The 12,659-nt window shown below is 35.6% G+C and overlaps 1 protein-coding gene and 8 non-coding genes across 9 annotated transcripts; 1 reads left to right on the top strand and 8 right to left on the bottom strand.

Annotated features, from left to right (window-relative positions):
* The first annotated feature begins 286 nt into the window (after nucleotides 1-286).
* tpi1b (triosephosphate isomerase 1b) lies at nucleotides 287-12,541 on the top strand. Its single transcript, XM_067448944.1, has 7 exons — nucleotides 287-484; nucleotides 1,788-1,911; nucleotides 2,051-2,135; nucleotides 3,285-3,417; nucleotides 3,532-3,617; nucleotides 3,715-3,802; nucleotides 11,953-12,541. Exons 1-7 carry the CDS (start codon nucleotides 373-375, stop codon nucleotides 12,069-12,071), a joined length of 747 nt encoding a protein of 248 aa, XP_067305045.1. The 5' UTR covers nucleotides 287-372; the 3' UTR covers nucleotides 12,072-12,541.
* LOC137083979 (U7 small nuclear RNA) lies at nucleotides 2,690-2,746 on the bottom strand. Its single transcript, XR_010906673.1, has one exon. It is a non-coding gene; the product is annotated as a U7 small nuclear RNA (small nuclear RNA).
* Nucleotides 4,062-4,114, bottom strand: LOC137083970 (U7 small nuclear RNA). Its single transcript, XR_010906666.1, has one exon. It is a non-coding gene; the product is annotated as a U7 small nuclear RNA (small nuclear RNA).
* On the bottom strand, nucleotides 4,626-4,679 carry LOC137083977 (U7 small nuclear RNA). Its single transcript, XR_010906671.1, has one exon. It is a non-coding gene; the product is annotated as a U7 small nuclear RNA (small nuclear RNA).
* On the bottom strand, nucleotides 5,717-5,774 carry LOC137083978 (U7 small nuclear RNA). The gene has a single exon (XR_010906672.1). It is a non-coding gene; the product is annotated as a U7 small nuclear RNA (small nuclear RNA).
* On the bottom strand, nucleotides 7,440-7,493 carry LOC137083976 (U7 small nuclear RNA). Its single transcript, XR_010906670.1, has one exon. It is a non-coding gene; the product is annotated as a U7 small nuclear RNA (small nuclear RNA).
* Nucleotides 8,119-8,171, bottom strand: LOC137083980 (U7 small nuclear RNA). Its single transcript, XR_010906674.1, has one exon. It is a non-coding gene; the product is annotated as a U7 small nuclear RNA (small nuclear RNA).
* LOC137083973 (U7 small nuclear RNA) lies at nucleotides 9,771-9,823 on the bottom strand. Its single transcript, XR_010906667.1, has one exon. It is a non-coding gene; the product is annotated as a U7 small nuclear RNA (small nuclear RNA).
* On the bottom strand, nucleotides 10,388-10,440 carry LOC137083975 (U7 small nuclear RNA). Its single transcript, XR_010906669.1, has one exon. It is a non-coding gene; the product is annotated as a U7 small nuclear RNA (small nuclear RNA).
* Nucleotides 12,542-12,659: the final 118 nt, after the last annotated feature.

Consider the following 12,659-nt stretch of genomic DNA (forward strand, 5'->3'; position numbering starts at 1 on the left):
CCAAATTATCCTAAATTTAGCTAATAGATGTAACTATGTGGGTGAATTAAATATTATTCCCCATGATGATGATGGTAAACATGCGTGAAAGAAACGGATAAAACCATTTTAAAGTACAGTTGAAAGCTTGGAAAAATATGTTTTTTAATTAATGAACACATGAACAGTGGAAGCATCTGTCCTATGATCAAAGGACAATTATTTTCAAAGGCGTGCTGTCTTGAGCCAATGGCAGCGCCGGTGGGCGGGACTTTATAGCCAGCGATATATAAACTCAAGCGGACCGCGTTTGACCGCTGTCTCTTCGATTGGAGATCGTCGGTTTGTTTCCTTCATCAAGCAATATCTGGGAAAGCAACACTTTTTGCAGCCATGTCTGGAAGGAAGTTTTTCGTCGGTGGCAACTGGAAAATGAACGGCGACAAAAAGAGCATTGAAGAGCTCGCCAACACACTGAATAACGCAAAACTCAACCCAGACACCGGTGCGTATTTTTCATTCAGTTTCCTGTTCAGCAGGCACAGCCATACTATTTCAAACACGGGCCTTTTCGGGTTTGTGCAGCCCACTGCACTGACCCTGAAATGACATTCACGCGGGATATTTGACAGCTGCCATCGCCCATGAGAGCATCATTCACAGGCTATTTCTTGGTTTAGTTATTTAGTTAGGTAACAGCTGTGTTTTCTACAGTGCAAATCCATCTATTGCCTTTTGCCATCTCGATTAATCTTAGCAGTACCAGAGAGAAGCGTTGCATAAACTGTCCTAACACTGAAGCCAGTTTCTGCTAAAACTCGTACTATTTGATTTATAAAAGAGTCGTGGTTGGTAAATGAATGAAATGAATGCTCATCTTGCGTCGTGATTCAAGGGTTAAAGCTGGAAATGGGTGTGTGATTTCCAGCACGTAGCCACCGTGTGCTTGTTCAAGGCAATGCATGTCAAATCAAATGACAGGATAAGTGAGATGCTTGGTTTATAAGCAAAACTGTACTATATTTGTTCGTGCTATGTCTTTAAAAATTATGACATTGGGGGAAAAAAGCGATATGTGCTACAGTTACGCATCTTGAGTGATTGTTGAACGCGCGCTGTTTCCGCTATTCCATGTGACGTAAACCTGCATCTCTCCGAATTTTCTCAGGGTTTTATTTGACAGTCCAGACCGGTTTTATCTGTCTGTGGCACAATTGTGGACTTTGAATTGTAAAGTCCAAAAGTCATGTTGCTTTTGCGTCGCCCGTTTCATCCATGGTCTGAAACCCGAGAGAAGAGCTTAACGCACAAAGGTCATGGGTCAGACTGTCATATCTCGACCATGCTTTTTCCTTTTTGCTATACTTCATGGCCCGTGCAGTATGCAGTCATAGGAGTAACTTTTCCTTTGACCTTTTATCAAAGGGGGACGAAGTGCCAGATATGTCTGCCCTTTACAGTGAGTTTAATTTAGGCTGACCCAAGATAATTTTACAGTATAAATGCCACCTCCAATGGAGCCTAGCCTTTATATATGATGCACAAAACACAAAGTTGCTTGTGTCTAGTAAATGTTTAAATTCTTAAAACATCCATAAAAACACAAACATTATTTGTTTGTATACATTTATTATATTACAATTGTATTTTGTCTTTTACTTGAAGTCCCAAGTTTCCAGTAATCTGAATGGTTTGTTCAGGATATATTTGTTAGTGACGTGAAAGCAGTGTTTTGCCATGGTGGTCTGTCACACACACTTAAAGCAAAATAAAGTTCTTTATTTTTAACCCTTTTGTTTGTTTGACAGATATTGTGTGTGGTGCCCCACCCATCTACCTTGACTTTGCCAGGTCCAAGCTGAATCCTAACATTGATGTGGCTGCACAGAACTGCTACAAGGTAGCAAAGGGAGCCTTCACCGGAGAGATCAGGTACGTCTACTCGTTTACCGTCCAGAAACACAGTAAATTAATGAACAAATAATTCATGAAAATGCACTTGGAATCATTCACATTTAGTTTTCTATTTTAATACATATTTATCACTAAAAGATCTGTCCTATTCTTTCAGCCCTGCGATGATCAAGGACTGTGGTGTAAAATGGGTGATCCTGGGACACTCTGAGAGACGCCATGTGTTTGGAGAGAGCGATGAGGTAACTTGGTGCTGTTAGTGCAGCTGTAGTGTGTTTTCTGAGCAATCACTTTACTAGTTATACTGACTGTATAACTTTTGACTCTGGAAAAGCTACACTAAAGCCATTTTTTACTGCCCCCTTGTGTGTAGATTGATTTATAGCAGCTGTATTGATCTATGCTAATAAATGTTCAAGTCCATACTGTATAAAACATAGTGCTTATTTATGGCTACATCATTTTCCTTCTATTTAGACAAAACAAGTAACAAAATATGCATAGCATAAACACTTTAAAAGTCAGTTTTATGATCTTTAAAATTTTGCAGACTTTTTACATTCACAAACCACTATATTTTATATGCAATGAAAGGTAAAATTCGAAAAAAGCAAAATACGGGCACTTTAAACAAATTTAAGCCACCAACAATGTCACCCTCTGCAACTGAAAAGGCATGTTTACTACATCACATAAGTAAGATGAAGTAACACCACAGAAGTGTAATACTACTTCTCTGTGAAACATCAAGCTCACTTTTAAATTATTTCTGGACATGCTACTTTAACTGTTATAAAGGAGCTTCCTTTTATAGGAAACCTTCTTGACAAATACTAAAAGAGCAAATATATGTCTAACAATTGTGCAGTGAAGTCTCCTATCAATTTGAGTGGGTTCGTCACAGGTGGTGACTGAGTCTTGCTTACGTTTTAGCAGCCTTTGAACAATTAAAAGACTTTATGGGTATGCAGATTTGAACAGGTTATGCAATCCTCTCACCCTCTATAATTCCTACTCATCTGAGCAAAAATGTATACAGTAAGGAATAAAAGTAGCACTGTCTGACTTAATATAGTATTCTACAGTAAATTCTATTACTGTGGTTAAAATGTCAACTATTATGAGTATGCAAACTTGCCAAGCTTGTTAAATATGCAATCTCTGAACATTATGACAATAATGTAACATTATTTGAACAGGAATCCAATATCATTACTCACTTAGTACATTTAGCATGTATTAATTATATGATTACCAGACCACTAAAAAAAGAAATATTGAAGTGTAAAGTTAAAATTTAAAGCATATAATGCTTTCACAAAATACAATCTGTCCCGATTTCACGTAATAAATCATAAAATTTCTAGTTTTTTTTTTTTTCTTTCTGATAGTTGATTGGACAGAAGGTCGCTCATGCTCTTGAGAACGGTTTGGGTGTGATCGCCTGCATTGGTGAGAAGCTGGATGAGAGGGAGGCTGGAATCACTGAGAAAGTTGTTTTTGCACAGACCAAGTTCATTGCAGGTATCTTTCAACTTGAAGTTTCTGTGTATATACATGTGTGTGTGTGTGTGTGTATATATGAACTTTTATATAAAACATCCCTTGTATTTAAAATAAGACTATCATCTCTTTTAGATAATGTGAAGGATTGGAGCAAAGTGGTCCTTGCTTATGAGCCTGTTTGGGCCATTGGCACTGGGAAAACTGCATCGCCCCAACAGGTACAGACATACTCATACAGCTTGGATGAGGTCTATCAAAAGCGTTCCCTGGTTTTATTTACCCCAGTGACTCGGTCTCTTACTGTTGCTCTTACAGGCTCAGGAGGTACATGACAAGCTCAGGCAGTGGATAAAGGCCAATGTCTCAGAGGCTGTTGCCAACTCTGTCAGGATCATTTATGGAGGTCAGCCATTTAAATATTGCTTTTTATTTAACAAAGAAAAATACCAACAATCCCTTTGACATTGCATTTCTCATTCAGTGAGTGTAGTTCACCCATGGAACAGTCATTTTGACTATTGCTAATTCAAACACCCCAGTCATGTCATCTACTAATTGAGAATAATATTTCAAGATAAAGTATCCTCATTTATAGAACTTTAATAGTACTTTGTTAGTTAACATCAAACTATCTAAATTATTCTTTCATTTGACAAATATAATGGGGTTTTCTTTTATAGAAAACCTACTAGACAAATACTAAAAGAGAACTTTCCAACTAGACACTGTTTAGTGAACGACTCCCATCAGTTTGAATGAGTTTCTCACTCATGGTGACTGAAGAAAACAGGATTGAGTTCAGTCTGTGTGTAATGCTTTATTATGCAAATTTGAACACACCCCCACCAATGTTACCTGCAACTAATTAAGCATAGTTTATAGAACAGAGTTTTATACTTTTACTAGTATTTCTTCCTAAAGCTTGCTCTAAAAATGGTCAGTTCTATCCAAAAACTATCAGCCAAGTAGCAGGACAAACCCTTCTGATGTGATGTTCAATACAGTTGATATCTGAGGGACAAGCTGGCTCAAGTGTTTACATGAGGCAAGAAATAATGAGTCTGTGGTGTAATACGAGAGAAGTGAAACTGTGTGACAGGGAATATTAAGGAAATTAGCACATATAATTTTTATAGCACATAAACAATGGTGAAGTAATAACATCTGTACATTTGTTGAGGTAATTGCTTACTCTTAAACATCAACTTTAATTTTAACAATAATGACAGGGTTTTCTTTTATAGAAAACCTACTGGACAAATACTAAAAGAGCTTCTTTACAGTTTGTTCTTGTTCACTGAATCTGTCCCATCAGTTTGAATGAGTATCTCACTCATGGTGACTGAAGCAAACAAGGTTGAGTTCAATGTGTGAAAGGCATTATTATGCAAATGTTACACTCAAAACAGTGTGACCTGCTACTAATTACATATCCTGATTCTGGGTGAGAGTTTTTTGATAGAACATGAGCAATGTGTTAAAATAATACCACATATAGAACTGAGATATTTTCCTTCACTATAAAATGCCAAGCACAACCTTCCACAACTTTCATTTCAAAAGTTAAAAAGGAGTTTCTGTTTAAAGGAAACCCACAGGACAAAAACTGAAAGCACTGCAGTGACCCTCCTTCATTAATGTGCGGATCTCAACCATAGTGACTAAAGAAATTATTTTATACTTTTACTAGTAAATAGTCCAAAAGTTTGCTCAAATGCGTGATTTTCAATACAATACATTTATATGAGAAGCTGGCTCAACAATTAAACGAGAAATAATGAATCTAGTGCAATGAGAGATACTTAAAAAATGATGATAATTATACCCAGATGGTGAATATTAACAAATACTAAAAAAACATTGTATGGTGAACTGTGCCGTGCAAATGTAACCCATACGTGTGACATGATGGCATGTATTACTGTAAGCACTGGTTACTTTATGGCTGTTTATATTCACTGCAGTATGTTTATATAGAAACATTATGTAGGGATTTATTATAGTCATGCTACACAATATAAATACATCACGTAGTTCACTACTGACAAATCTGCTAACATTCAGTAGTTAGTTTGAACTGAATATAAACTATGAATATAAACTATGTACAGAAACATGCATTTTATATTGTTTCTAAACACTTTTAATTTAAAGCAGATAATCTTTGATTATATTTTTTATCTTGTATTAATCTTTAAATAAATAATTACTTTTACAATTCTGAATGGGCTTCCTTTTAAAGGAAACCAACAGGACTAAAAGATCAAATGACTTTTTTTATTTAAAACATTGATGTATCTTTCTTTACAAAGTAGGGAGGGGTTTTCTTTTATAGAAAACCTACTGGACAAATACAAAAAGAGCACAATTTACATCTTATCATTGTTCACTGAATCTGTCCCATCAGTTTGAATGAGTATCTCGCTCATGGTGACTGAAGCAAACAAGATTGAGTTCAATGTGTGAAAAGCATTATGTCAATTTAAACACTCCAAACAGTGTGACCACTACTAATTACATATCCTGATTCTGGGTGAGAGTTTTGATGGCAAATGAGCAATGAATGAGTTAAAATAATACCAACATATTTCGCCTTAAAACATCTCACTCAAACTTCAGCAGTAGTTTAAGAACTCTTACTTTCATCAGTTATAAAAGTTTTACTTCAAAGAAGGCTTCTTGAAAAAATAATCAGAGTACTATCCAGTTATTGTGTAGTGATGCTCCTCACTTAGTGTGATTGTACAATGATAACTAAATACAATAAACAATACCATCATTATACAAAAATTGTAACTATAAATCAGAGGAAATATTTTCTTTACAAATACTATAAAGGAATATTTGTCCAGTGCACTGATCACTTTCAATAGGTGCATCAATGATGGTGACTGAAGCAACTTAAAGGGTTCGCTCACCCAATGAAAACTCTGTCATTAATTACTCACCCTCATGCCGTTCGACACCGTAAGACTTTTGTTTATCCTTGGAACACAGAGATTTAGTCTAAATCCGATGGCCCAGAAAGGCCTTCATTGACACCAATGTAATTTCCTCTCTTAAAACCCATAAAAGGCACTAAAGACGTTGTTATAAAGTCCATCTCACTACAGTGGTTCTACAATAATTTTCTAAAGCAACAAGAATTAGTTTTTGTGTGCTAAACTTGTACAAGACTTGTATAGTTTATGAGAGAATTTTCATTTTTGGGTGAACTAAACCTTTAAAGATACTTTTGTAACTAACATTTGATGGGTTAAATTTCACATTTGTTAAATAAAATATTTAATTTGATGGTCTATTATGTTATACTGGATAATTACAAGGGCATTTAAAACATTTAAAGGTATCATATGTAGGCACATTTAGACACCTCCTTAAATACAGTCACCTCCCACCCACTGCTTATTAAAAAAATTAGGAATGTGTAGGAATGTAAATAAAGAACTGGAGAATTTTTGGTGGGCTGTGCAAATATAACCCATAGACGTGATGCTAGTGCCATGTGTTGCTGTACGTACTGGTTAGTTTGTGGCTGTTTGGGAAGGTTTATGGTTCCTTCTGATTTATATTCACTTCAGTGTGTTTATATAAAAAACACACTAGGTAGGGATTTATTATAGTCATGCCACACAACTACATAAACATAAAAGCTGTTCAGATCTGAAGTATATAGTAACAACATTCAGTAGTTTGCAATCAAAAAATTGTCACTATGTACATAAAAAGGCGCATGGCATATTGTTACAAAATCCCTCAAATTTAAAGCTGGTGTAGATATTTACTGTAATCTGACTTCTCATTTTCAATCAATCTTTAAAGAATTATTACTTTTAACAAGCATGAAAGAGCTTCCCATTAGGAAAACTACTGGACAAATACAAAAAGAGCAAATTTCTAACGATTGTTTGTGCCATGAAGCTCTGCCATGACTTTTAGTGAACCAACATTGAGAAATCCATGTTAAGTGGACTCTTAATTTTTTCAAAAGCTGTATATCACCCTTAAACTTTAAGATATCTCTCTTTTGACAAGTTTGATGGGGTTTTCTTTTATAGAAAACCTACTGGACAAATACTAAAAGAGTTAATTTGCAGCTTATTATTCACTGAATCTCCCATCAGTTTGAATGAGTATCTCGCTCATGGTGACTGAAGCAAACAAGATTGAGTTCAGTGTGTGAAATGCATTATTATGCAAATTTAAACAAGCTTCCAACATTGTTACATATTGCTAATACATATACTGATTCTGGTCAAGAGTTTTTATGATGGCACATGCACAATGAGTTAAAGTAACACCACATGTAGAACTGAGAAATTATTTTACTTTAAATCATCAAACTCAAAATCCAACGACAGGTTAAGAATTCTTATTTTCAACAGTTATGAAGAATCTTGCCTTTTGATGTGATGTTCAATACAATTCATATCTGAGGGACAAGCTGGCTCAACAGTGTTCACATGAGGCAAGAAATAATGAGTCTGTGGTTTAATACGAGAGATGTGAAACTGGTGCTGGTTTTTCCAGTTGTGTGATGGTGAATATGGAACGTATGACCACTGGATGCCACAATGGACCAATCAGAATCAAGAATGCCCATTTCTGGACAGGAATGTTTATAGCACCTAAACAATGACAAAGTAACAATATTTGAACAACTGTATAAAGGTTCAAATCTTAAAATATTTCTAGGCAATTTTCTTTTGAAAAACATTAAGGGACTTTCTTTTATAGAAAACCTACTAGACAAATACTGTAAGAGCACATTTTAAGCTTCTCATTGTTTACTAAATGTCTTGCATACATTTGAATGATTATCTCACTCATGGTGACTTTTGGAACCGGCGCTTGAACTTAATCTGGTTTGCTGCAGTTAAAATTATAGATAAATGCATGCTCTGAGAGCAAGCCACAAGATGATTATACCATCTGGCTCAATATCAGTATCCATTCTGATTTTAATATGATCCATAAAATAAAATGAGATGGAAGACTCATAATGTTGTGGGTTTGTTGATTATAGTTGCTACTATAAGTGATTGGTCTATTTAAATACAGTGAAATATACTAGACAAATGAAAGTGACCCTAAAGGCCCTGATATACCTCAAGCAAAATTGGAGAACTCTCCAAGAAGTCGTCGCTGCAGCCTGTAGCACGATGACGTACTGGATCAGATCCAACACGTACTGGACGCGGATGCGCGGTGGTTTCATTCACAATTCGATGGCGTCATATACGCATGCGCGGTAGAGTTTGAATGCACAGTTAAGAGTTTTGCTGGATCGATAAATACTCAAACCGCTCGCGCAAAAATAATGATTAATAACATGCTCACGCCATCAGGACACGTTTTGCATTTTCCCTTGAATGTGTAGGCTACTGGTATTTTAAAATTAACATTACAGGAGGATTAACATTACAGAGACAATTACTTGACTCATGTTTCCTTCCACTCAACAGCAAGTATGATCATAATATATTAAAATGTTAACTGTTTTGCATGCATGTAGATAATTTAAGCATCACATTTATGAAAAGATGATTTATTCATCTATAATTACTTAATACTATTTATCAGTAATACAACTACACAGGTTAGATCATCTATATACAATATTGATTATACATGTCACTTAAGACCAGCGCATACGCATTATAAGTTAACCCAGAGATCGGTATGATGTCGCCATAACGATCCACCATCCAGTACGTGTTGGATCTGATCCAGCAACGTCATTGTGCTGCAGGCTGCATCATTTCAAACAAATTCAGGCCAAAATGAATTTCTTTCAGAGTTTTTGGAAGTTTGAAACAGCTTATCAAAGCAAACTTAGTTTGTTCCAGCTGGTAAACATCTTTGTTCTACCATTACGCCATAGGTTGGTGTGCAAGGAGGCTCCGCCTTCTTTCATGTCAAATCTTTTCTGGTTAATTTTTTGTTTCATCGAGGTCCTGTTTCCGTGAATGAAAACATGAACACACTGAAGAGCTGCTTTATAGTAGAAAATTACATTGTACATCTAATGAAATGAGACACTGACTTGAATTTACCTTTAATGTGATATATAAATAAACTTTACTAGAATGCCAGATTGGAGCTCCCACAAACATCCACGTTGCTATGATCAGATGCATTTTCTTATGCTTTATTAAAATGATTGCTGTTTTCTCAATTCGGTTCATTTTATTATTGAGAGGAAGGCGCGCAGCACATTTATCTAACTCTCACTCTCAGCAGTGTGTTGCTGCTCACATATTTTGACCACCCAAACCATTGGTTTTTCAAACCGCTCCTAGAGGCACACCAGAGCTGTAATGATATTAGCTATAAAACATCAGACTGAAACTTTCATTTGACAAATATGATGGGGTTTTCTTTTATAGAAAACCTACTAGACAAATACTAAAAGAGAACTTTCCAACTAGACACTGTTTAGTGAACGACTCCCATCAGTTTGAATGAGTTTCTCACTCATGGTGACTGAAGAAAACAGGATTGAGTTCAGTCTGTGCGTAATGCTTTATTATGCAAATTTGAACACACCCCCACCAATGTTACCTGCAACTAATTATGCATAGTTTATAGAACAGAGTTTTATACTTTTTACGTATTTAATCCTAAAGCTTGCTCTAAAAATGGTCAGTTCTATCCAAAACTATCAGCCAAGTAGCAGGACAAACCCTTCTGATGTGATGTTCAATACAGTTGATATCTGAGGGACAAGCTGGCTCAAGTGTTTACATGAGGCAAGAAATAATGAGTCTGTGGTGTAATACGAGAGATGTGAAACTGTGCAATGGTTTTTATACCCAGATATGTGATGGTGAATATAATGGAATGTAAATACTCAACTGACCATTCAGAATCAAGAGCTCTTATTTCTTGATAAGTATGGTTATGGTGCACAAGCAATGACTAAGTAATAGTTTTTGTACACCACCATGCAAAATATTTCTACACCGCTTTCTTTTGACAAGTAGGGAGGGGTTTTCTTTTATAGAAAACCTACTGGACAAATACTAAAAGAGCAAATTAACAACTAGCTGTTCACTGAATCTCTCCCATCAGTTTGAATGAGTATCTCGCTCATGGTGACTGAAGCAAACAAGATTGAGTTCAGTGTGTGAAATGCATTATTATGCAAATTTGAACACTGTGACCTGCTACTAATTACATATACTAGTAACTGGCTAGAAAAGATGTCCAGTAGGTTTCCTTTAAAAGGTTTAAAGATTTTCTGGAATGTTGTTGCTTGTGTCCCATCAAAAGAAGTTTATTTATTTATTTTCCAATACAATCAGTAACTGACATACAATCTGATGCCAACTGCATTTGCATGAAATGAGACAGTGAGTCCACAGTCTGAGAGATGTGAAACTAGCACCAGTTTCTGTTACCTAGACCAGTGGTTCTCAAACCTGTCCTGGGGACCCCCAACCAGTACACATTTTGCATGTCTCCCTCATCAAACACACCTGATTCAAATCATCAGCTCATTAGTAGAGACTCTTAGATTTGAATTGGGTGTCTGATGAGGGAGACATGCAAAATGTGCAGTGGTGAGGGGTCCCCAGGACAGGTTTGAGAACCACTGACCTAGACCATTGGTTTCCAAAACCGCTCCTTGAGGCACACCAGCCCTGCACATTTGGTATGTCTCCCTTATCAGAAGCACCCAATTTAGTTCTTCCAGTCTCTACTAACGAGCTGATGAGTTGAATCAGGTGTGATAAATGAGGGAGGCACACAAAATGTGCAGAACTGGGGTGCCTTCAGGACAGGTTTGAAAACCACTGACCTATGGCCAATAGCTCAATCAAGTATTTCCACCAATTACATAATAAACTGAAATTTTACTGTAGTAAACTTATGTTTGTAGAACTGCACTTTCAATAAAACAAATACATTTTTTTTCTCAAACTAAAAAGCTACATTTTCTGGTAGCTGAAACAATCAGTTAAATGTGAAAGGCTTTTAAAACTGATGGGTATGCAAATTACATTTTAATTGGTGGTGCTATGCATAATACACACATTAACAGTGATACTATATGCTGTTAACCCCTAACAGTTTTGGTTAACAGTGCACTTTAGGTCATAATGTACTATGTATCCTTTAGTAGTAAATAAGGTACAAATGTGAAGGCCCAGTAAAAACTTTTGTACCTTTTTTTTTTTCCCTTCCCTGAGAGCATTCCAACATACCAGTGTACTTTATTACTGTAAACCAATGAAGCTGTGCTTATTTTAGGGCTCTTGGTTAATGGTTTGCTTTAATTTTTTGGAAGATTTAGAGACCTTTCCTAAGCAACAGAAGATCTAAATATCATCACCAATAAATATATTTTATGCATGCTTCTCTTTATATATATATATATATATATATATATATATATATATATATATATAATATATAATATATATATATATATATATATATATATATATATATATATATATATATATATATATATATATATATATATATATATATATATATATATCTCTTGGTGAAAAGTAATTTTTTTTTAATGGTCTACCATTTCAGGGTCTGTCACTGGAGGGACCTGCAAGGAGCTTGCTTCTCAGAAAGACGTGGATGGCTTCCTGGTGGGCGGCGCTTCCTTGAAACCAGAGTTTATCGAGATTATTAATGCAAAAGCATAAAGAGCTGAGACCATCATCTATCTAAACCCTAGGACTTAGATCTGCTCCCAAATCCTGCTCTTCTTTAGAAAGTGTTATTGTGGTTTTGTTGCTATTGTTTCACTTTTGTTTTTGTATTATTATTATAAAGGGACAGATTGACACAAACTAAACTCAAGGGTGTTATTCCAATGAGATGCGTACAACCAAGTATATGTGTAGTGAAGTACTGACCTGTAAGAGAACCATCATGGGGCTCCAGAGCTCATGCCTTTACTTGAATACTGTTTACCAACATTCTTGTGTACAGTGTCAAATCTAGGGTGAAGTCAATCAACCTCAGCATCCTTTTAATTCAAGTGAAACTACTTTCCATGAATGTGGTCGTCCTGATATTTTCCTGTCCATCAAAGTCTGAATGGCCTGTTGCGACGGTGCTGATCATGTTAGAAGGATTAACACAGAAATATTCTAATAAATGTTTAAACTAATTTTACTGTTGTCAAGTTAATTTTACTGGAATATTCTGCATATTTTTCTAGCTATACTTTTCAAAAGTTAGGGATAGTTTTTAAAAAATATATATATGGTCATCAAGGACAAGAATTT

Source organism: Pseudorasbora parva, chromosome 7 (assembly GCF_024679245.1).
Source record: "Pseudorasbora parva isolate DD20220531a chromosome 7, ASM2467924v1, whole genome shotgun sequence".
In the NCBI taxonomy this organism is placed as follows: domain Eukaryota; kingdom Metazoa; phylum Chordata; class Actinopteri; order Cypriniformes; family Gobionidae; genus Pseudorasbora; species Pseudorasbora parva.

Bases quoted from the DNA above. Each gene is read 5' to 3' on its own strand.
- tpi1b (XM_067448944.1), top strand. From the start codon at position 373: ATGTCTGGAAGGAAGTTTTTCGTCGGTGGCAACTGGAAAATGAACGGC. The intron at 1,912-2,050 runs GTACGTCTACTC...CTATTCTTTCAG, and splicing joins GCCTTCACCGGAGAGATCAG to CCCTGCGATGATCAAGGACT. The intron at 3,418-3,531 runs GTATCTTTCAAC...CATCTCTTTTAG, and splicing joins ACAGACCAAGTTCATTGCAG to ATAATGTGAAGGATTGGAGC.